The sequence below is a fragment of the Mustelus asterias genome, chromosome 24 (assembly GCF_964213995.1).
Source record: "Mustelus asterias chromosome 24, sMusAst1.hap1.1, whole genome shotgun sequence".
NCBI lineage: Eukaryota > Metazoa > Chordata > Chondrichthyes > Carcharhiniformes > Triakidae > Mustelus > Mustelus asterias.
The window spans coordinates 21,809,233-21,832,832 of NC_135824.1; the positions used below are offsets into that span (position 1 = coordinate 21,809,233).

At 41.1% G+C, this 23,600-nt stretch overlaps 1 protein-coding gene across 2 annotated transcripts in view; it reads right to left on the reverse strand.

Moving 5' to 3' along the window:
- Positions 1–422: 422 nt before the first annotated feature.
- mindy2 (MINDY lysine 48 deubiquitinase 2) overlaps positions 423–23,600 on the reverse strand; it is a 66,970-nt gene continuing 43,792 nt past the window's right edge. Inside the window, exons 7-9 of one of the 2 annotated variants that reach the window (XM_078241420.1) lie at positions 13,508–13,681; positions 10,093–10,269; positions 423–4,585 (exon numbers count right to left, since the gene is read on the reverse strand). In XM_078241420.1, the coding sequence (XP_078097546.1) occupies positions 4,475–4,585; positions 10,093–10,269; positions 13,508–13,681 (462 nt within the window). In that variant the 3' untranslated portion in view covers positions 423–4,474. The remainder of the gene's footprint in view (positions 4,586–10,092; positions 10,270–13,507; positions 13,682–23,600) is intronic. The other variant, XM_078241421.1, reaches the window with a different exon arrangement.

Sequence of the window (23,600 nt, forward strand, 5' to 3'; positions counted from 1 at the left end):
AATCTCAACATGGGAAGGGAAATCCTCATTAATCTCAGCATTTGCCTGTTAATTATTTTAAAACAATCCATAGCAATACACTCATACCCACAGGCATCAAAACATGAAGCCATGATATATGCAAATGTTATAGATAGCTGTATTCTTCAGCCATCTTGGCCCCAAGATTCAAAAAGTCCTTCCTTAAATCTGCCTCTTCATGTTCCGCTTCCACTTTCCTCCGTGCTCCTTAAACCTTCCCTATTCAACCATGATTTTAGTTACCTGTTCTAATCGCTCTTCCTTTGGCACCATGTTACTGGTTTCATGCTTGTGTAAAGCACTGTGTCATTTCTTTAATGTAGGAAAATGTCCCAGTGGTGGCAGCTGCGGTTGTTAAAAAACAAATACTGTTATAAATAATGGCAAACACAAACGTCATTGCAAGAAATGTGTTTTTATTTTAGTTTGATGTTATACCAATTCCAACATCAGCCTCTGCAACAACAGAAGTCTTTGCACTAATTGGTACCAAATAAATTAAAGACAATTGCCCAAAGTTGGTATGCTCCAATGTAACATGATTCCAGTAATGTTTCACTTGTAAAACTGCAAATAAAGCCACATTTTCCTCTTTTTGATGGTGATCTAGGCACTAATGGGTGTACAGTTCAGCTGGTAACGCTGATTTGGTCACAGTATACCATTTCCTAAAATTTCTTGCACAAATTTACACAAGACTATCTGATACCACTCGCTGCTCAGCATTTCGTGCTCAATCTATGCCAAATACACAGCAAAAACCTCTGTAAATGAGGCATGTTAGCTAATAGATTTACTTGTCAGTTTTAAGGTGTAAACATCAGTAATTCTACAGGTATAAAGTGTGGGCAGCGACTTTGAACAATCTTGACTCCCTGGGTCCACGCGCTGATGTTCCATCTCATTTGTACACCTATTCCCATGTCAACCTTAACAAATATTCCTTCATCTTTTAAACACTTTGGTTCTACATTTTGATTTATTTTTTTCCTCTTTGCATCGTCCAACACACGCGAGGCCTTGCGATTTTAAGATTTCAGATACCTATAAATTCGATTAGCAAAACATTGCACACAGCTGGGTACTCAAGGATGTTCAAATGAGAAATGAACACATCGTAAACGAACAAAATACAGAAAAAGCATCAAATCTACATCATTGCAGGCTTATTTGCAAACGTGGAGGTTTATTTGCAAACATGGAACTTAAGAATTCTCATAGCACAATATGCTGCTATTATTTTTCTAAACTGCACAACAGGATAATAAGACGCAGAGAATTAGCTGTTTTGTCAAGCTTCAGTTATTTAAAACCAAAAATATGAACTGAAGAATGTTAAGTCTCTGTTCCATAGAAAGCTTTCTTTGCGAGTATTTCTATAGTGCCAAGTGCCAATTAAGGTATTTTTGTGCCATCTAAGGGAGGAGGACAGGAGATTGTCAAAACTCACAGGATCCACACTAACAAGTATATAACACACACTAAGGCAGTATGCTACATACATGTTTGGTCACAAATATAGAAAGGAACTGAATATTTTGTATCTACCCAAAGGCAGACACTCCTAAAAATGCAGGACTTGCAACAATACAGGCATATAAAAGCAAGTATTATAGTAGCTGTAATCCAGAAGACATTTAAAAGAAGTTACATACAGCAGACTCGAAAACATGTACATCTTTCACAATGTGTATAAAAATCCTTCACAAGTATTTTGGTAAATGATCAGTCTCTCATAAAATAAAGACCCTGAAACAAACTGAAGGTGCAACAAAAAAAAATTCTATTGAAGGTAACAAGTTCTGTTCTACACTTTCCTTTACCATTGCAAACTGTAGTCAAATATGACATGCACTATGGTGCGAATTATATTGTGCATTGTGATAAGAGAAATGACAAAACCCAATACCCACAGGTGCTATGAGAGATCAAATCTCCAAGGTGATGAGGTTGATGTGGTTAAAATGTCTGGTCAGTATTTTATATTACTTGAAATGGCAACATAGCTGTTTCTCAGCGGTGAAATGGTTCAGTTCAATGTTGAGCTAGCACATGCAAAGCATTCAGAAAATAATCTACAAAACCTGCTTTGCAGAATAGCTTAATTGTAACCATCTCCTGTAAATGGACAAACATGCAAAATAAAGTGATATTTAAAGTACATTCGGTCCAGAAGGTGACGTTTAGCATTGTTCTCAGCTGACTTTAAACCAAGCAGTAAAAAATATTAGGAACAGTCGAGTGCACGTACTGGATTGTTACTCGCCGAGGTACTTACTGCATATACCCGCAAGCAGACTGGCATTGGCAACACAAGACTCTCCGTCTCCACTGCAAGACCACTGCAGCTCTGTTACAGGTTCTAACTTACAACACAGCAGCTTACCAGTTTTACAATGGACTCTGAAGGGGCTGTTATTAGTGTGGCGCGTGTACAACACTGTTAACTTTCAGTACCAATCTGGCTTAAATATTTACTATCTGCTATAGAAAATTTACAACAAAATAATTGCATAAAAATGCTAGGATAGGATTGCAAATAATTAGGTTTATACATACTTGATTTTCTGATGCTTTTAATATCAATATACTTTAATGACACAAATACAACTTTACATTAGAAGTTGTGTGAATATTTACTGTATGATCTAGGAGAATTATCATGCATTATAGATGTCAGCTAATCCACAACACAGCTGGGCAGTTTAATGTAACTTCCCCCCACCCCTCCCCTTCCAAACAATCTGGTTCACTATACCGGTTTTGGGTACAGAACTTCCTAATAAAAGGAAATTTCCAAGTGCAACATGATTTTTTTTAAAAAAACAAATAGTTTGGGATGCCTATCGTGAAATAATTTAACAAACGATTTCATAATGAATAAATATTTACGCCTTAGTAAACAGGTTTAACCTCTCTGTTGCCCAAGGTTTCCAATATCTCCCTCTGGATCCTTGTATGTATAACTGCTTCAAGCACTCTTAACTGAGGGTGCCCTATTAGAGGTATTCAAATAAATACACTGGTCAATGTATTAAAATCCACAAAACATTGTTAGAATGACAGTCATAATTTGAAGCACAGCTGAAACTGTATAAAAATGAACCTTCAGACAATATTCCTTCAATATTCAACAACAACAGTTTAGTGTTTGCTTGCATTTCCACCAGCCATGTCCCAATGAACAACACAGGTGGAGCATTTTGCCACCATATCAAACATACGTGTACACAAGTGACAGTAGCTAAGTTATGTTTCTATCATATATTTTTAAATTTCACCATTTCAGAATATTGGTCCCATTTAGGAATATAACTTAGCTACTGGCTACAGACTCAACTAATATTTGACCAAATAAATTTGAAGGCATTAGAAAAGAAACAAGACCATAATGATAGGTAAATTCATTCACGTGAAGTAGTGCAGCACTGAAGTATCAGTTTATTGTGAAGGACACTGTTGCTAATGCATTTTAATTGCTGGTCAAACAGATTGAGCAGAGAGCAAGGCTTTGGCAACAAGGTGTGGGCCTTCGACATCTTAGCAATAACTTTGTGGTCTCATTGCCAACTTGAAACGCTTCTTTCCAATTTGCCAAGAACCACAATTAGTCAAAATAGAGCTTATTCACTTGCAATTTTGTATACCAACTTGCTGACTCTTCACATTTCCAATCTCTGTAGTCACACATTTCCACAAAAGTGATTTTTGTTGGGAGCAGTTTTAAACCATTCAAAATACAAGCACACTCGTTCAGTTAAAGAAAACTTGAAGCAAGAGATACCACCATCAAACGTTAACCTGTCTCCTTGCATTCCTTCAGGCTATTATTATGGCTCAAAGAAAAACCAGCTCATGAAAAAAAACTGACCATCAGTCTGGACAAAAGATTGTCTAGCTCTGTGTCCCGTGTTAGCACATCTTACACAAGCTATCGCGCGAAAAGACCATTTTCATGTGTTTGGTCTCGGTTTTCTCTAACTCACTGGACTGATCAGTTCTGATAAGCACTTAACCAAAGCTTAAAAAAAATTGTCACTTCTTGTAAGCAGAGAATTAAAACTAAATGAACCATGGAACTGCCAGTCACTTGTCCTGTAATAAAATTGAGGCAGTATTAGCCAAGATAGCTTATTAGCTGATTGCATTAATTAATGCAAAGTAATGAAGAGAACAGGCAGTGTGATTTCACTGTTAGATGTAAAGGTGCTTTTTGTATGTTCTGGACAATGATTTATGTCAAATGTAATGTAACTGCATCAATCAATGCTGTAGAAACTCCATTGTGAATATAGTGCATTGTGCAACATACAACAAAGTTTGGCCGACTGTATCAAAGAAGTCATCCTTTCGCTTCTCAAAATATGAACAATTTGGGATTAGGCACAGGCGGCGTATCACCGGGTTCTTTTAAGGGTTATGCACTTCAGTTTCTGGTAAACTCCAACCCCCATCACAAGAGAACACATTTGTCCTTTTCTTTTTCTCTTGGTTCCTTGCGTGGTTTGCGTTCAGTGCCCCCAGGCTGTTTCCCAGCAGCTGCTGCCTCCGATTGTTGCCCTTCCTGGAATTTAAGGAGAAAACGCACACAAGTAATTTTTCAAAAAAATCAGTTAACAACTAAATGAAGAAAAGGAACAGGCATTTTAGCCCAATATACCTGAACCGACAGGCAGAGTTCAACTGCGACCTTCAACTAGCATAAACTGGAAAGAGTGCAAGGAAGATTTACAAGGATGTTGCCAGGACTAGTAGGCCTGAGTTTATAGGGAGAGGTTGACCAGGCTAGATCTTAATTCCTTGGAACGAAGGAGAATGAGGGAAGACCTTAAGGTGTATAAAATCACGAGGGGCACAGATAGGATGAATGCAGAGTCTTTTTCCCAGGGAAGGGGAATTGAAAACTAGAGGACATAGGTTTAAGGGAAAGATTTAAAAGAGATCCGAGGGGCAACTTCTTCACGCAGAGGCTGGTGTGTATATGGAATGAGCTGCCTGAGCAAGTAGTTGAGGCAGGTTCAATAGCAACATTTAAAAAGCATTTGGATAAGTACATGTGGGAAAGGATTAGAGGGATAGAACAAAGAACAAAGGAAATTACAACACAGGAACAGGCCCTTCGGCCCTCCAAGCCTGCACCGACCATGCTGCCCAATTGAACTGAAATCCCCTACCCTTCCGGGGATCATATTCCTCTATTCTCATCCTATTCATGTATTTGTCAAGATGCCCCTTAAAAGTCACTATCATATCTTCTTCCACTACCTCCCCTGGCAGCGAGTTCCAGGCACCCACCACTGTGTAAAAAATATGGGCCAAATGTGGGCAATTGGGACGAGCTGGTAGGGTACCCTGGTCGGCATGGACTGGTTGAGCCAAAGGGCCTGTTTCCATGCTGTATTGCTCTATGACTCTGACTCATTCAAACCTCTACACCATGGCTTTGTAGTTGTTGGAAAATGTATTTCCCAGCCCAAGCGAAGCATTGCTGCTGCTTCCCAGAGCGGTTTGTTGTGGATAATTGTAGAGCCCAGTGATCAAAATGCTCTTCCAAGAGGAAGGAAGGAAAAGGTGAAAACAATTCTGAAAATAATTGCATTCTTCAACATTTAATCGGTTCCCAGCCTGAGTTGGAGCTGCGACACAGTGAAAAATTCAAATGGAGAATTGACATAGGTTTCCATAGCAAGTGACAAAGAAAATGATTAAAATTGGAAGGCCGATACATTGCTTCGAGAAAATGCCTGTGGAGCAGGAATGCAAGATGCTTGGAGCAGGTCTCTTGATAGCTCTACCGGATTCGGGGCAAATGCAAAAGACTGGGCAGAGGAAAAAAAAGTTGTTATAAGAATAGTTCTCTGTAAAAGCATTCATTGGAGGAAATGTTTTCCTAAGCTTCTTCAGAATAACACACACAATGAATCAACTGCAACTGAATGCTCATTGTAAATGGTGTTTTTATTTAATTCATTCAGGTGGCGTGGGGGGGTCACTGGTTAGGCCAGCATTTAATGCCCATCTGTAATTGCCCTCGAGAAAGTGGTGTGAGCTGCCTTCTTGAACTACCTGTGACGGTACCATCCACAATGCTGTTAGGGAGCGAATTCCAGGGTTTTTGACTCATTGACAGTGAAGGAACAGCGACATATTTCTAAGTCAGGATGGTGTGGAGGTTGAAAGGTAACATCCAGATGCTGTCCCCATGGACCTGATACCCTTGTCCTTCCAGATGAGTTTGGAAGGTTCTCTGTAAGGAGCCATGATAAGTTCCTGCAGTGCATCTTGTTATCACTGCTGCCACTGCCCATCGATGGTGGATGGAGTGAATGCTTGTGGAAGGGGTGTCAATCAAGCGAGCCACTTGTCCTGGATAGTGTCGAGCGTCTTGATTGCTTTCAGAGCTGCACTCGTCCAGGCAAGGGGAGAGTATTGCACCACACTTGTTCAGGTCTGGTTACATCTGGACATGAACTGCTTCAGTATCGAAGGAGTTGTGTGTGTAATTATCAGCAAACATCCCCATTTCTAACTGTATGATGGAAGAAAGGTCACTGGGACACCAGCCCAAGGAGCTCCTGCAATGATGGCCTGAAACTGAGAGAATTGACCTCCAACCACCACAACCATCTTCCTTTGTGCCAGGTATGACTCCCAACCACTGCAGATTCTTCCCCGATTCCCAATGACTCCAGTTTTGCTGGGGCTCTTTGGTGCCACACTCAAATCAAATGCTGCCTTGAAATCAAGGGTAGTCACTCTCATCCACCTCAGGAGTTCAACTCTTGTCCATGTTGAAACCGAGGCTGTAATGAGTTCAGGAGCTGAATGATTCTGATGGAACTCAAACTGAGCCTCAGTGAGCAGGCTAAGTGCTGTTTATCTCTCCTTGCATCACCTTATTGATGAGCAAGAGTAGACTGATGGGCAGTAATTGGCCAGGTTGGGTTTGACCTGCTTTTCATGTACAGGACATAGCTGGGCAATTTTCCACATTGCTGGGTAGATGCCAGCGTTTGTAACTGTACTGGAAGAGCTTGGCTTGGGGCGTGGCGAGTTCTGGAGCACAAGTCTTCAGTACTATTGCTGGAATGTTCTCAGGGCCCATCGCCTTTACAGTACTCACTGCCTTCAACTGTTTCTTGACATCAAATGGATGAATCAAATTGGCTGAAGATTGACGTCTGTGATGCTGGGAACCTCCGGAGGAGGCCGGGATGGATCATCCACTCTGCAATTCTCTGCATCTTTTGCACAGATGTGCTGGGTTCCTCCATAATCGAGATTGGGGATATTTGTGGAGTTTCCTCCTCCAATGAGTTGTTTAATTGGCCACCACCATTCACAACTGGATGTGGCAAGACTGCAGATCTTGGACCTGATCCGTTGATTATGGAGTTGCTTAGTTCTCATCTATCGATTGCTGCACGTGCTGTCTGGCACACAAGCAATCCGGAGTTGCAGCTTCATCAGGTTGACACCTTATTTTGAGGTTATGCCTGGAGCCGCAAATGTACCCTGATAACCCAGCACTTGCCACAATATTTCAGGCGATGCATTTCACTAATTATTGTGCTCCGCTAATTGTATGTTTTGATTACAAGTCCTGGTGCATAAAGGCAGTGGGATTATCTACTTTTTTAATTTGGCTTTTCCTTTGCGAGAATGGTTTATTCCTCCAATCAGTTATGCTCGATTAATTCCTTGTGGGAATCAATATCTAGTTGGAAACAGGACTGGAGGGTATAAAAATAGATAGGTATAAAATAGGATGTTCAATTATTCTATCCAGCAATGACCCTGGAGATACTTGGGAGAGGATCATCCATATTAGGTGGCTGAGTAGGGGTAAAGGAGGACACTTGGATATCCTGGAGGTCATTTGATTAACTTTGAGGAAGGGAGCAAATATGCAGAAATTTTCCTCAGAAGATTGCGTGCAAGTTGAATTCACAACGAGGTAGGTTCTACCTCTGTAGAAGTGGCACTGGTGGGACTGGAATCCCTTCTCAATCCATTTTTGAAATCCTTTTTATTCTGATATTTTAGCTTGAGGGGGGAAAAATGCATTTTAACTTGATTATAATTCGGAATAATCACAATAATTTGAAGAATCTGAGGACGAGTCGTACGGACTCAAAACATTAACTATTTCTCTCTCTGCAGATGCTGCCAGATCTGCTGGGTTTTTCCAGTATTTTCTGTTTATATCTTCCAGGTGAACAATTCAACCAAAGTTCCTTCTTATTTTCAACACATTAGTTTCTAACTTACTCCCTGCCTTTCTTTTTAAACCCTACACTAGTGAATAATTGCCCAGATCATTCTCTAATTGCTTTTATAATCTGGAATTTTCAACAAACCCTCTCTTCAAAGAAACAAGTCTTAATTTCCTTGGTATAATTTGATGTCCTGATACCCGGAATCAGTTTTGTTGCTGACCCCAGCAACCACTGCACTAAGGTGTCAAATCAAAGGTTACTCACACAAATAAGAGCTCATGGTGCATGGATAGATCATTGGTTAATTAATTGGAAACAGAGGAATGGGTCTTTTTCAGGTTGCTAAGCTGTAACTCGCACAGGGATCAGTACGAGGGTTTTAACCATTTACAATTTGTATCAATCACTTGAATGAAAGGACCAAGTATATGGTAGCTAAATTTGCTGATGTAAAGATAAGTCGGAAAATAAATTGTCAAGGAGACGAAGCCGACAAAGTGATTTAGATAGGTTCAGGGAGTAGGCAAAAATTTGGCAGATAAAGTATAACGTGGGAAAATAAGAACTTGTCCACTTGGCAGAAAGAATTTTAAAAAGTATATTATTTAAATGGAGAGGTTGCAGAACTCTGCTGTAGGAGGGATCTGGGTGTCCTGGTACATCAATCATAGAAACCCTACAGTACAGAAAGAGGCCATTCGGCCCATCGAGTCTGCACCGACCACAATCCCACCCAGGCCCTACCCCCATATATTTACCTACTAATCCCTCTAACCTACACATCTCAGGACACCAAGGGCAATTTTTAGCATGACCAATCAACCTAACCCGCACATCTTTGGACTGTGGGAGGAAACTGGAGCACCCGGAGGAAACCCACGCAGACACGGGGAGAATGTGCAAACTCCACACAGACAGTGACCCAAGCCGGGAATCGAACCCAGGTCCCTGGAGCTGTGAAGCAGCAGTGCTAACCACTGTGCTACCGTACCGCCTCACAAAAAGCTGGGCGTGCAGGTATAACCCCAAGGAAAGTGGACTGTTAGTCTTTATTGCAAGGGGAAATAGGGAAGTGTTGCTACAGTTGTGCAGGGCGTTGGCGAGACCACACCTGGAGTACTGTGTATAATTTTGGTCTCCTTACTTAAGCAAGGTTGTACAGGGATTTGCAGCAGTTCAGAGAAGATACACAACTCATTCCTGGGATGAAGGGCTTATGAGGAAAGCTTGAGCAGGTTGGACTAATATCAATTGGATTTTAGAAAAATGAGAGGTGATCTTATTGAAACATACGAGATCCTCTTGCGGAGGAATCTGGAACTGGGGACACAATTTAAAAATTATAAATCTCTCAAAGACTGAGATGAGGAGAATTTATTTCCTCTGAAGAGGGTTATTAGTCTGTGGCCTACTCTTCCCCAAACAGCAATGAAGGCTGGATCATTGACTATATTTAAGGCTGAATTAGGAAAGACTTCTGACCAGCAAGAGTCAAGAGTTATTTGGAGGTGGAGAGAGAGAGAGACAGGAAAGTGGGGTGACGGTGACAATCAGATCAGTCACGATCTTATCACATGGCAGAGCCACTTTGAAAGGTTGACACTTGCTCTGAATTCTAGTATTCTCAGCAGATAAAAGCAAAATACTGTGGATGCTGGAGTCAGAAACAAAAACAGAAAATGCTGGAAAATCTCAGCAGGTCTGACAGCACCAGTGGAGAGAGAATAGAGCCAACGTTTCGAGTCAGGATGACCCTTCGTCAGAGCTCCCTCAGATTAGGTGACCAGACCAGTACAAAACTGAACGAAGCATTTATTGTGGAACTGCTTTCCACTTGGTAAAACGTCATTACCTGGCTTTGAGCTGCAGCTGCCTGTTCCTGTTCATGGTAGAACTGGGATGCTCGCCTGTCTTCTTCCTCCTGCAATTTTTTTGCCAGCTCGAGATCACTAATTCCTTCAGGAATCTGCTCCCAGGATAAGTCCTGGCTTTGCTGCTCCTGCTGTAAGGACAATGCCATCAGATAGTCCTGAGAGAAGAAATAATGTCCAATCAGGAAATCCCTGGATAAGGGATCAGTAATTATCCTTGAAATGTAAGTACAGTTCTACCAAATTGGATAGTGATAAACACTGATGATAGACTGAAACATGCTTTAATATGTCCCAAAGCCTGACAGAATTTGTGCGCCCTGGACATTCTTCATAATTTCAATGTCACCTATTTTAATGTTAAAACACAATGGCAAATAGAATTATAACATGCTCTGTTTCATATTCTTGCCATCTGATGTGGATTTTATACTTAGATCCAGATCCGTTTAAGCTTGGGAGTTTCTTTAATCAGGTAATATAACTTGCACAATGGGTGATAAGACAGTATATTCAGATAGTTACGCACTTCTAAAACAATGACATTTCAAACAAAATGCTGGATTCACGGTCATCATTGAATGTGAAAACTGAAGCTGCAGTTGTCAAAATAATTCCTCAAAACAGCATCACAATGGGGAGCATTCCAACAGGCACATAAATATGAACATTGCACCTGAATTGGGTAAAAGTAATAAAATTACAAGAGAGCTGTAATGAGTGATTAGATATTGCTGTTTTTAACAAATAGTTTTATGTTTTTATTAAAACTGGATCTTCCTTGGTACAACTTTGGTGGAGGAGTGACACCTGATGCTGGGTGACTGATTGGAGCATGGTTATAACTACATGGGGCTTCCGGACCACAAGTGGCTCAAGGAATAACAGAACCTAAAGCACGGAAATAGGCCATTTGGCCCAACTTGTCTATGCCAATGCTCCACACAAGCCTTACTTCACTTCATTCAAACCTACGAGAAAATCCTTCCATCTCTTTCTCCCTCCTGCAATGATCTTGCTCACGTCTGCTTAACTGCATCTAGGCGAGTCACCTTAAGTGCTCCATGTGATAGCAAGTTAAACACTAACTACTTAACCTGGGCTACTCTTACCCTACTAGCTCTCAAATCAAGTTTTGCTTTGTGGATGTTGCCACAGTCACATTCTCAGTTCCATAACAAAAAGAAAAGAAAAACATTTAATTAATAGCAACAGGTTCAGGGTAGGTTCCGTGTAAATACAGAGCCGTGGAATCATTCCAAGATCAGGAAGCTCAATCCCATAAATTTGCCCATAAACAAGTGATAAGATAATGTTTCAGCCAACACAAATGGCAGTGCATTCACCACTGCAGCTGCAAGATCAGATAATAAATGTGTCCAAAAAGACCAAACTTCTCTTTGACTGATACTGCAATTTGAAAGTTTCTATCAATGCTACTTTTAATCTCACTATTGAAAGGTTTTAGATTACAACATAAACTATGAACACAGATAGGAGACGGTGAAATAATAATGTGGGAAACTGAAGCAACTGTGCAAGAGAAAGCACGATATTAGCTGCTTTGCTTTTGAAGTTTTTATCGTGCTTTTGACATGGCAAAATGTGCATGGAACATACACCAGATATAATGTTATGCCAGTACACTGCATCTGACAGAAGTGGCTGGATGAGGAGTGTGTGAAATAGGGGAAATGAGTAAATAAGAGAAGTACAAAGGCATTTTATCCAGTAGCATATATGCTGTGCAAATGAAACACAGGAAATTCGCAGTTGTGGTGGTGACAGTACCATTGGAGTGGTGCCAATTTCATTTTATTATTTAACCAGATATTGAAATTCAAATTCATTCTGGTCATGTTAGGGGACTGCCAAACAGCAGCTGAAACCCTGCATATGCATCATGGAACTGTCACAGATTTCCTTGGCACACAATTTCCACCTCCTTGCTGAAGAGTGCACCATAGCCCGAAAAGGTGAAAAGTCTAATTGTTAGGAGTTGGCATAAATAGCAAATTAAGAGGATAAGTGACATTAGCCACTGGAGAAAATCCCCTCTGCCCCATGATGACGCAAATAACAAGTTCCAGTAAAAATAAGTAAACTAAAAATAGGTAAGACTAGGTTTAGTCATCTCTTCCAGCCTCTCAACCTGCTTATACCCTCCACTTCAACAACTTTCTCCTTAATTCTGCTGTCGATCAGCCACTCTAACTCTTGCACTTCTCCCTCATTGCCCTCTTTTTAGGTCAAACCAAATAAACAAACTCAAATTAAATCAGGACAAAGTAAAAGGGGCAGCTCCCCAAAAAGGAGGGGGAACAGCCCGAACAGAAATCAAAGTACAAAGGAAACTTAAAAACATCAAATTAAAATGTTTTGCAAGCGTGCATCTGCCTTCCTGCTTTCAAGACAATTATTTCCAAAAATGCCCTCAGCTCCCAACCTCAGTTCCCCATTTTTCCTTATACTTGGTGTCCATTGTGTTCTCCTTTCAATGTTAACTGCTGGGAGTTAGAATGCTGCATGAGGATGAATATAGAAATGTAAAATCGTGTTGCATAAATTAAGTCTCCTGAAAATATATCTGGTTTGAACAGTATGAAGAACAGCTGCTGAGAATTACATTAAACACAACAGTCCCTGTTCTACAGCATCTATGGAAGCTCACCCTCAAAAAACAAAGTGGGTCGAATAATTTTAACTCCAGATATTTCAGGTTTGCAGCTGGAAGGTAGCCAATGTGTCCAAATGATCTTGAGATCAAATTTAAGATTAAAAGCAGCTCCAATATATAATTGCAATCATTCCTGGTCTCACTAATGTCTAATAAAGATGATCAAATTGGATAGGCACATGGAGCACACCAGGATGATAGGGAGTGGGATAGCTTGATCTTGGTTTCAGATAAAGCTCGGCACAACATCGTGGGCCGAAGGGCCTGTTCTGTGCTGTACTGTTCTATGTTCTAGAATCCCTACAGTGCAGGAGGAGGCCATTTGTCCATCAAGCCTGCACTGACAACAATTCTACCCAGGTCTAATCTCCTGAACTCCACACTTCGTTTTTAACCCTACTAGCCCCCCTGACACTGAGGGTCAATTTAGTATGGCCAATCCACCTAACCTGCACATCTTTGGACTGTGGGGGGAAATTTGAGCACCCGGAGGAAACGCACGCAGACACAGGGAGAAACTGCAAAATCCACACAGACAGTGACTCGAGGCCGCAAAGCTGGAATTGAATCCGGGTCCCTGGCGCTGTGAGGCTGCAGTGCTAACCACTGTGCCACCCCATGTGATTCGTGTTAGATGAAAGCAGCTAGTTATGACCATTATGAAATCAGTAACCGCCAGCAATGGATATCTGAATTAAGCCTTTCATTTTATGGTTTACCTGATCTATTTGATCCTGCTGTCCTTTGTACACAGTTTCTGGGTCAGATGGAGGTCTCAGATGAAATTCAGAGTCACAGAAATTTCCATCTCCGTCCACATTGTGCAAACTCTCCCAGACCACCTTCTCTTCTGTAAGAAAGCCCTGGTCTGTCACCAGTAGATACAGCTGGCCCTAATAAATTAAAAATGAGACAATATTGTTTACATATAGATAGCACAACTAGTTCAATTTAGACTTCCTTTCGTCAGAGCTTTTTCAGGAGAAAACAGCTAAAAAATTGAGAAAGGTTTAGTTCAGCAAATTAACGACCTTCATGAACAATACCCAAATTCTAGATTGATAAAGCTAGGACAATGGTACAGATGTATTAAAAAATGTACAGAATGTTCTGGGGCATTTTTGCCACCATTCTTAAGATTGGAAACTCTAGCCTCTGCCAAAGAGACTGTTTGAACGTAAATCTAAGCTCAGACATGCATCAATGCTGCTGTTTATGCCCAGTAAACTGAGATTTTAGTCACAAAATACCACAATGTTCTTTATAAAGTCTATGTAAAACTGTACAATGTCAACATTGAATCCAGCCTGGACAGCTGAATCTCTCTATTGCAGTCAAGTGAAACAGCCAAACTCTTTTTGCAATCAAGTCCTCAAAATCTAACACAGAATTCAAAGTTCATAAAGATGGTTGGTGCAGAAAATAGAATGCGCACAATGGTGCACCACACATTTTCTCAAGGTTGGAGCAGCATTTAACCTGTTTTTCCCCCCAAGTGTGTGCCAAAAGGAAAACAATTATTGCCGTGACCACAAATGAAACAAAACCATGTACCTCCCTGTTGATTTGCTGTGGCCAAATGCTTGGTTCACAGCTAAGAAATAGCCATAATTTCAGTTCTGACATTAAAAATTACTACAGTTTGAGAAGTTTCTGACATAACTTTACTCGACTTTGCACTCTCTACCACACTTGTCAATTTTCGATCTTTCAGTAGACTTTTATCTCAATTTCCCTAACTAAAAGCTAGGATAACTTCATGAAAGGTTATTTGTGCAAGGGGAACAGTTAATGTCAATCAACATGTGAGTAAAATTAGTCTAAAAAATGCCTATGAATATTAATCCTATAATCATAACTTTCTCATCTTGTGTGGTTACTGCTGTAGTCTCAGGATCTAGGCTTGCGACATCCAGGACATCTTTGGAAAGTGAATGGAGATTTAACAGGTCATTTTGGGAAACAACAGACTTCTTTTGGTTATGGAATGGGATGAAATGGAATAGAATGGGACAGGGCGGCACAGTAGTTAGCACTCCTGCCTCACAATGCCCGGGTTCGATTCCCGACTTGGGTCACTGTCTGTGCAGCGTCCGCACGTTCTACCCATGTCTGTGTGGGTTTGCTCCGGGTTGCTCCCACAGTCTGAAAGACGTGCTGGTGGGGTGCATTGGACATGCTAAATTCTCACTCAGTGTACCCGAACGGGCGCCAGAGTGCAGCAACTAGGGGATTTTCACACTAACTTCATTGCAGTGTTAATGTAAGCCTACTTGTGACACTAATAAATAAAAAAGTTAAATGCAATTCATCAGAAGATGTTTTAGAACCATTACAAAACCTTAGACAAATGAATGGATAGGAAAATAACTTACAGGACAAAACTACATACAAGCTCAGTGCACCATTAATTGAGTATATATCCAGATTTACCTAGGTTTTCATTTTTGTTTTGGCTAATCTGTTTAACATTATCTTCACGCAACCAGTACACTGGAAGAATAAAATTCCAATGAAATCTATGCAAGAGGCTTCCATTTCTCTCTCATTGGCAGAGTAAGAAGTCTCAACACCAGGTTAAAGTCCAACAGGTTTATTTGGAATCACGAGCTTTCGGAGCACTGATGAAAGAGCAGCTTTTAGACTTCTTACTGTACCCATCCCAGTGCAACAGTGGCATCTCCACATCATGGCTACCCAGGGATTGGTATCGATAAGATTTAAATTACATACAGGGACAATCATCATTCAAAATGAAAAAAACATAGGCAGCAATGAAAAGAAAAGTTGCTGCATTATTTATCAGTGTTGTATGCAGCATCTCAGGATGTCTCCGTGATCTCCAGCCAATTAATTACTTGCAAGCAGTGACTGATATGTAGATCAAATGCAGCAACCAATTTGCACATTGCATAATACTACAAACAGCAAATGAATTAACCAACCAGATACCGGCACAACCCCATTTTTTTGCCCCCAAAAATATTTTGTATGTACTTGTCAAGTCAATTCTCTTTGTCAGCCATGACACGCGGGACTCGCATTAGTAATCAGTCTCAATATTTCACCCCACAAATGTATGCTTTATTTACCCGTACCTTATAACCAGTAAGGGATCAAGTAGGCAATACAGGTTGTGTTGCGAAGATGTGCAGGAGTTCAACACGTACCCACACTGTCAGATGTTGATGACATTTCAAAATGGCCACCAAGCTGGCAGTTAATGTTACGCTCAAGGTAAAAGTGAACCCCCATTTTGGGAGTGATTTTGAGGCTTCAAAAGTCAACTGAAACGCTGACATCTACAGTAATCCGTTTTTGATTCTGTTGTATGAAGTCATAATTGGTCAGGAGACTGGAAAAACTCATTGGTTGATGGATGGATTGAACATCCATGTTCCACTCGCATGGAAAAAGTGTCAACTGCAATGCAACTAAATTCCTCTAGATGGTGATAGAGAATGAATGTCTTTCAACTTAAGTGAAATGTCTTCTTGCTGGTTTTAAGGAACACTAAGTGATTCAGCAAGAATTGAAATTTGTTTAACAGGTGATATTAATAGAACATGTTTAATTACTAATTTTGTCTGTTTTAAAAGGCTGACAGCTAAACGAAGGAGAACATATCAGCCTGGATTACGCAGCCAGCAGTGAAGGAACCGTTCTTGATTCCAACCTTGAAGAAAACGTCCCACAAAGACCTAGTGGTGCCACAGTTTACCCCTTTCCCATTAGCAATTAAAATCTAGCACCAAATGAAGGAGATGTCCTGACATGCAGTAGCAGTGATGACATAAAGCAGAAAGGCAGCCAATCACTCTAAGTATTCACAAACAGCAAACCAAAACACACAATATCCTCACTTTCAATTTTCAGATAGCAACATAAATGATTGACCAGATTATTAAGATAGAAGCTAAAAGACAGGTAAATAAACTTGAATTTATTTCTAATTTATTTTTATTGGACTAGTTTGACTTGCCACAAATTTAAAATGTGTTTTCCAGGGCTAATGAGGGAGTCCAGCCGTTATTATTGCTACAAGGTGCAACTTTTTCCAAGGGTTTTTACAGCAAGACCAACATGTTAAGATTGGAAGTTCGAGTCAATTCAGTAGCTTGCCTCAACTGTGCATTCTCTAGAAAATGTGGAATCTACCAAAAGGCGAGAATACTCAGCAGGTCCAAGCAACAACGTGAAGCACAACAGATTTCTACCTTCCTTCCTCTTTGATTTGAAGCATCAACTGTTCCATTCTCCACAGATGCTGCAGACCCGAGTATTCCCAATACTTCCTTGTTTTTATTTCACTGAAAGCAATTTCCAGATTTCCATTTTAGTCTACGTGTGTGTGGACTTCAGAGATTTCGCCGAGTTTCAGTGGATTAATGCTGCCAATCATTGACAGTTTTCCCATCAGGATAATTACAAAAACCTGGGCCATTGCAATTTAAACACCGGAGCCAAGTGCATTGAAAGAACTAAATTACTCTTTCATCGTAAGCACATAATTTGAATGAGTTGTAGAATGGGAATGCACTGAAGGACTGCAGCAGTTAATTGTCAAGGGCAAGTAGGGATGGCCTTGCCAATGATGCTCACATTCCATGGAAGGAAAGGAATGGGGAGGTAGTGTTCTGGAACAAGATAGAGAGACACCCAGAAGTGTGTTTGGGAGTGTTGCAACAAAATCACTTCCAAGAGATGTTGCATCTACTTGTAAAGATTTCTTAATTTAAATGTATGGCCTTTGATTTTGCTTTGAACGCAATGCAAGAATTTCCAACAGAAACAAGTGAATAAATGCTTCAAATACTTGGGCCGCACTCTAGGCAGACTTTGCGTCTGAAGGAAGAAAAATAAATTATATTTATGTAGCTAAAAAAGGAAAGCCATCGTTAACACAGCAACTCGTTTTTCATTTGGTCAAGATATGTAATCAACAACTGTACAAACCATGAGGCAATCAGAAACTGTGCAGCTCACATTAAAACAAGCTCTGGGAACAATAAATTGAATGAACAGGTGTGATTTCTCATTTAACCCCCAGATAAAATAGATTATCCTGAATGCTTTTTAAGAAACTGGTTTCAACTAAACTATACCGTTAGAAATGTACTGTGACTGAACTTCTTGGGAAGTAGACACATAGAAATCATAGAAACCCTATAGTGCAGAAGGAGGCCATTCGGCCCATCAAGTCTACACCGACCACAATCCCACCCAGGCCCTACCCCCACATATTTTACCCACTAATCCCTCTAACCTACGCATCTCAGGACTCTAAGGGGCAATTTTTTTTTTTAACCTGGCCAATCAACCTAACCCGCACATCTTTGGACTGTGGGAGGAAACCGGAGCACCCGGAGGAAACCCACGCAGACACGAGGAGAATGTGCAAACTCCACACAGACAGTGACCCGAGCCGGGAATCGAACCCAGGACCCTGGAGCTGTGAAGCAGCAGTGCTAACCACTGTGCTACCGTGCCGCCTCACATATTGGTGGATTGACAGTAATACCGCCTAGGTGCCAGGAAGTCAATATTATATATTAGAAATTAAGTGCAGTTGTACAAATTTTGTAGTTGATTTCTTAATACTTTCTTAACGGGAGTCAGTATCTCAAAACTAAATGTGAATAATGGTTCTCGGTAGGAAAATACTTTAAGAAGCATTTAACTGCTCCTGGAGTCTGTAAATGTGGATTTCTCCACCACTTTTAGAACTTTGTTTTTGAAGACTGTATGACATGTTTAAAATCCAAATCAAACCATCATTCTGTTGGCATTCTGACTCTGTGCCTAGGGATAATAAATGCTGGTTGTGCCAATTTCTTTTGACTTTAAAAAAAGGTTACTAAGGTTCGAATGTTTTTACAACGTGACTATTGCTAATAAATAACATGATAATAGTTTTTTGTGTACATGCAGTGAAACTCAACATTCAATGTAGCTAATTTTGGGCACCACGCTTTCAGGATTACATCAATGCCTTGGAGAGGATGCAGAGCAGATTTACTAGAATGGCACCCGGGATAGAGGACTTGCATTACATGGAGAGACAAGCAAAGCTCAGGGTTTTCTCCTTAGTGCACAGCAGGTTACATGGAAAATTGATGTGTTCAAAACCATTACAGGGTTATCTTTGAAAAGGGAAATGGATAAATAATTGAAGGTATTGTGTACTAAAGTGGTCAGCTCACTTTAACTGCAAAGGTAACAGTCCGAAAAGGTTGCCACAAAGTGGGTTACTTAATCAGTTTGTGGAGCTTTAATAGCTCGGTGCTGCAGTCCAGGATGGAAGAGGGAAAAATCTCAAAAGTGCCTCTGATGTCACCACAATCATGTGGCACACCACAAGCATTGGTTTACATAACCTGCCCCCCTCTCTTTACTCCAGTAGTACGACAACCAACATTAACTCTTAATCACTCAATAATTATTTTACCAAGTATCATTATATACAGTTTACACACACCAATACAAGAGTCTTTTTTTTAAAGTTGACTTATTAGTGTCACAAGTAGGCTTACATCAACACTGCAATTAAGTTGCTGTGAATTGCTTTGGCAGAACCCATCATTCAGGAACTTACTGGAGAGATGGTAGGGCAGTGGTAATGTTACTGGACTAGTAATCTAGAGCTCAAGGTTAATGGTCTGGGGACATGGGTTATAGAAACCCTACAGTGCAGAAGGAGGCCATTCGGCCCATCGAGTCTGCACCGACCACAATCCCACCCAGGCCCTACCCCCACATATTTACCCGCTAATCCCTCTAACCTATGCATCTCGGGGGCAATTTTAACCTGGCCAATCAACCTAACCCGCACATCTTTGGACTGTGGGAGGAAACCGGAGCACCCGGAAGAAACCCACGCAAACACGAGGAGAATGTGCAAACTCCACACAGACAGTGACCCAAGCCGGGAATCGAACTCGGAACCCTGGAGCTGTGAAGCAGCAGTGCTAACCACTGTCCTACCGTGCTCTTGGTAGTCTGTTCACCACTCAGCTCAGGTACGTTATCTGATGAAGTTGTTCCAGGTTGCCAAATTGTGCAAATACTTGGTCTAGTTGTCCAATTGTCTTTTCAGTAGTTGTCAGCTTCTTCATTATTTCAGGCCATTTGGAACGCAAGTCCTTCAGGATGGGAAACTTATATCCCTCAATTGGTCCTGCAAAATCAATGTGAACTCTTTGCCACAGTTGTCTCTGCCAATCTCATGGGCAAAGTGGTTGAAAAGGTGAAGTATTTTGTATCCGAGCACAAGATTGACACTGTTCTATTTTTCCTTCAGTCCAGTGCGGCCACCAGAAATAATTCCAAGTTCTTTCATACGACTCTTGGAGATCTCTTCGTGAAGTTGGTGCAGTATACGACTCCACAAGCATGGAAGCATGATTACTCTGATTCCTATAACAGTGCTCCGATTTGTACTGTTAACTCAAGTTGTTCGGTATAGCTCGAATCCCAGATTCCTCTTCTGTTTATCCAATGGTATTTCTTTCAAAATCAGGTCCATGACCTTCCCCATCACTGGATCTAACTGGTGTGTCTCTGCACTTGAGACTGCAATAGGTACACTATCAATCTAGGAGAAATACAAGATGTTCACCGAGTTCTCCTGTGATTCAGCTTTGTCCCAAATTGATAGATGTGATAAGAGCATCAGCTTTGACATGTTGCTCAGGTCTTCTGTATTTAATCTCAATTACGTGCTGACAAGATGAGGGACCATCTCAGCAAACGACTCAGCCAGAGACAGTAATCCCTCGTATGGACCAAAGATCGTTGTTAAAGGTCTGTTAACAAGGTAAAATGTCTTCCATACAGATAAGGATGAAATCTCTTGATGCCAAAAACTATACTCAGGGCTTCCTTTTCCAATTGGACATAATTTTGTTCGGCACTCGTCGACATTATCAAAGCAAAAGTCTTTCATCTTCATTTGGCATTACATGAGACAACTGCACCCACCCCATTGGACAATGCATCACACGCGAGTTATATTTTTAAATAAGGATCAAAATGAATTAAAACTTCCAATTTCATGAACATATTTTTGACTTCATTATATGACTGTTTGCAAGTTCATTGTTGGTTTGCACATAATAGTGTGGAGGGGTTTTAATATGTTGGCGAGATTTGGAATACACTTTCCACAGTAACTGATGAGTCACAATAGACATGTCATTGATATATTTTGTGGTCTAGGTGTATGTAAAATCAGTCATTTTTCGGTTCTTTGTGGAGTTCCATCATCAATTGCACGACCCAGATAGCTTATCGATGACTTGAAAAATTTGTATTTTCTTCACACAAGATTGTGCTTCTCTAGACGTGGCAGCGTTTCTTCTAAGTTCTGTAAATGTTCCTGTTCATCTTCGCCCATGATTCAAGTGTCATCCAAATAACACTTGACACCATTAAGGCCACTTAGAATTATACCTGTTGATATTTGGAATTATGCCAAGCTGGTGCTATTCTGAATGGGAAACATTTATAACCAGAGTTAACAATCGTTAAGTGATTGCAACTCAGTTGACACCTTTATTTGGAGGTATGCTCGGGACAAGTCTATCTTACTGAACGATTGATCCTCAGCCAATCCGTTTTCAGGGAATGGTCCACGTACATGCACATCCTATCATGGCAGGATTGTCTTACGAGGAGAGACTGAGGAGACGGGATCTGTATTTCCTGGAGTTTCAAAGAATGAAGGGTGACCTTATTGAAACTTCAAAAATGCTTACACTGGATGTAGGCAAGATGTTCTCCCTTGCTGGCAAGTCTAAAACCAGGGGACATGACCTCAGGGTAAGGGGAGGCAAACTAAGACTGAGATAAGGAGGAATCGCTTCGCTCAGAAGGTGGTGAACCTTTGGAATTCTCTATCCAAGAGGGGAATGGAAGCTCAACCATTGAGCAAGTTCAAGGCAGAAATCAATAGATTTCTGGAGACCAATGAAATCAAGGGATAGAGAGATGGTGCAGGCAAGTGGCATTGAAGTCGCAGCAGGAGTCGGCCATCTGGCCCCTCGAGCCTGCTCCGCCATTCAATAAAATCATGGCTGATCTTTGTGGACTCAGTCACTTACCCACCTGCTCGGCATAACCTTAAATTCCTTTACTGTTCAAAAATCTATTTATCTTGGCCTTAAAAACATTCAATGAGGTAGCCTCAACTGTTTCACTGGGCAAGGAATTCCACAGATTCACAACCCTTTGGGTCAAGGAGTTCCTCCTCAACTCAGTCCTAAATCTACTTCTCCTTATTTTGAGGCTCTGCCCCTGAGGTCTAGTCTCACTCGCCAGTGGAAACAACCGCCCTGCTTCATCTTATCTATTCCCTTCATAATCTTATACGTTTCTATAAGATCCCCCCTCATTCTTCTAAATTCCAATCAGGATAGTCCCAGTCTACTCAGTCTCTCCTCATAAGCCAACCCTCTCAACTCCGGAATCAACCTGGTGAATCTCCTCTGCACCCCCTCCAGTGCCAATATATTCTTTCTCAAGTAAGGAGACCAAAACTGTACACAGTACTCCAGGTGTGGCCTCACCAGCACCTTATACAGCTGCAACATAACCTCGCTGTTTTAAAACTCCATCCCTCCAGCAATGAAGGACAAAATTCCATTTGCCTTCTTAATTACCTGCTGCACCTGCAAACCAACTCCTCGTGAATGTTGCACAAGGCCACCCAGGTCCCTCTTCACAGCAGAATGCTGCAATTGTTTACCATTTAAATAATAGTCCATTTTGCTATTATTCCTAGCAAAATGGATGACTTCACATTTACCAACATTGTACTCCATCTGCCAGACCGTTGCCCACTCACTTGAACTATCTGTATCCCTTTGCAGACGTTCAGTATCCTCTGCACACTTTGCTTACCACTCATCTTAGTGTCATCTGCGAACTTTGACACACTACACTTGGTCTCCAACTCCAAATCATCCATGTAAACTGTGAACAATTACGGTCCCAACACTGAGCCCTGAGACACATCACTAGTCGCTAATGGCTAACCAGAAAAACATCCATTTATTCCCACTCTTCGGCTTTCTAATTAATCAATCCTCCATCCATGCTAATACATTACCCGTAACGCCATGCACCTTTATCTTATGCAGCAGGCTTTTGTGCGGCATCCTATCGAATGCCTTTTGGAAATCCACATACACCGGTTCCTCCTTGTCCACCATGCTCATAACGTCCTCAAAGAATTCCAGTAAATTAAACATGACCTGCCTTTCATGAACCCATGCTGTGTCTTCCCAATGGGACAATCACCAACCAGATGTCTCGCTATTTCTCCCTTGATGATAGATTCGAGCATTTTCCCCACTACAGCATTTAAGCTAACCGGCCTATAGTTACCCGCCTTTTGTCTACCTCCTCCTTTAAATAATTAAGTCACATTTGCTTTTTCCCCCCAATCTGCGGGAACTGCCTCAGAGTCCAGCGAATTTTGGTAAATTGCTATTTCCCCCACCATCTCTTTTGGTACCCTGGGATGCAGTCCACCAGGGCCAGGAGACTTGTCTACCTTTAGCCCCATTGGCGACTTCTTTAGTGATACCTGCCATAGCCTTCTTGTCATCAACTTCTGAAATGTTGTGTCTTTTACTGTGAAGGCTGACACAAAATACCTGTTCAATACCTTGTCCATTTCCTCATTTCCCGTCATTAAATTCCTCTTCTCACCCTTCAAAGGACCAATGTTTACTTTAGCCACTCCTTTTCATTTTATATATATAGAAACATAGAAAAACTACAGCACAAAACAGGCCCTTCGGCCCCACA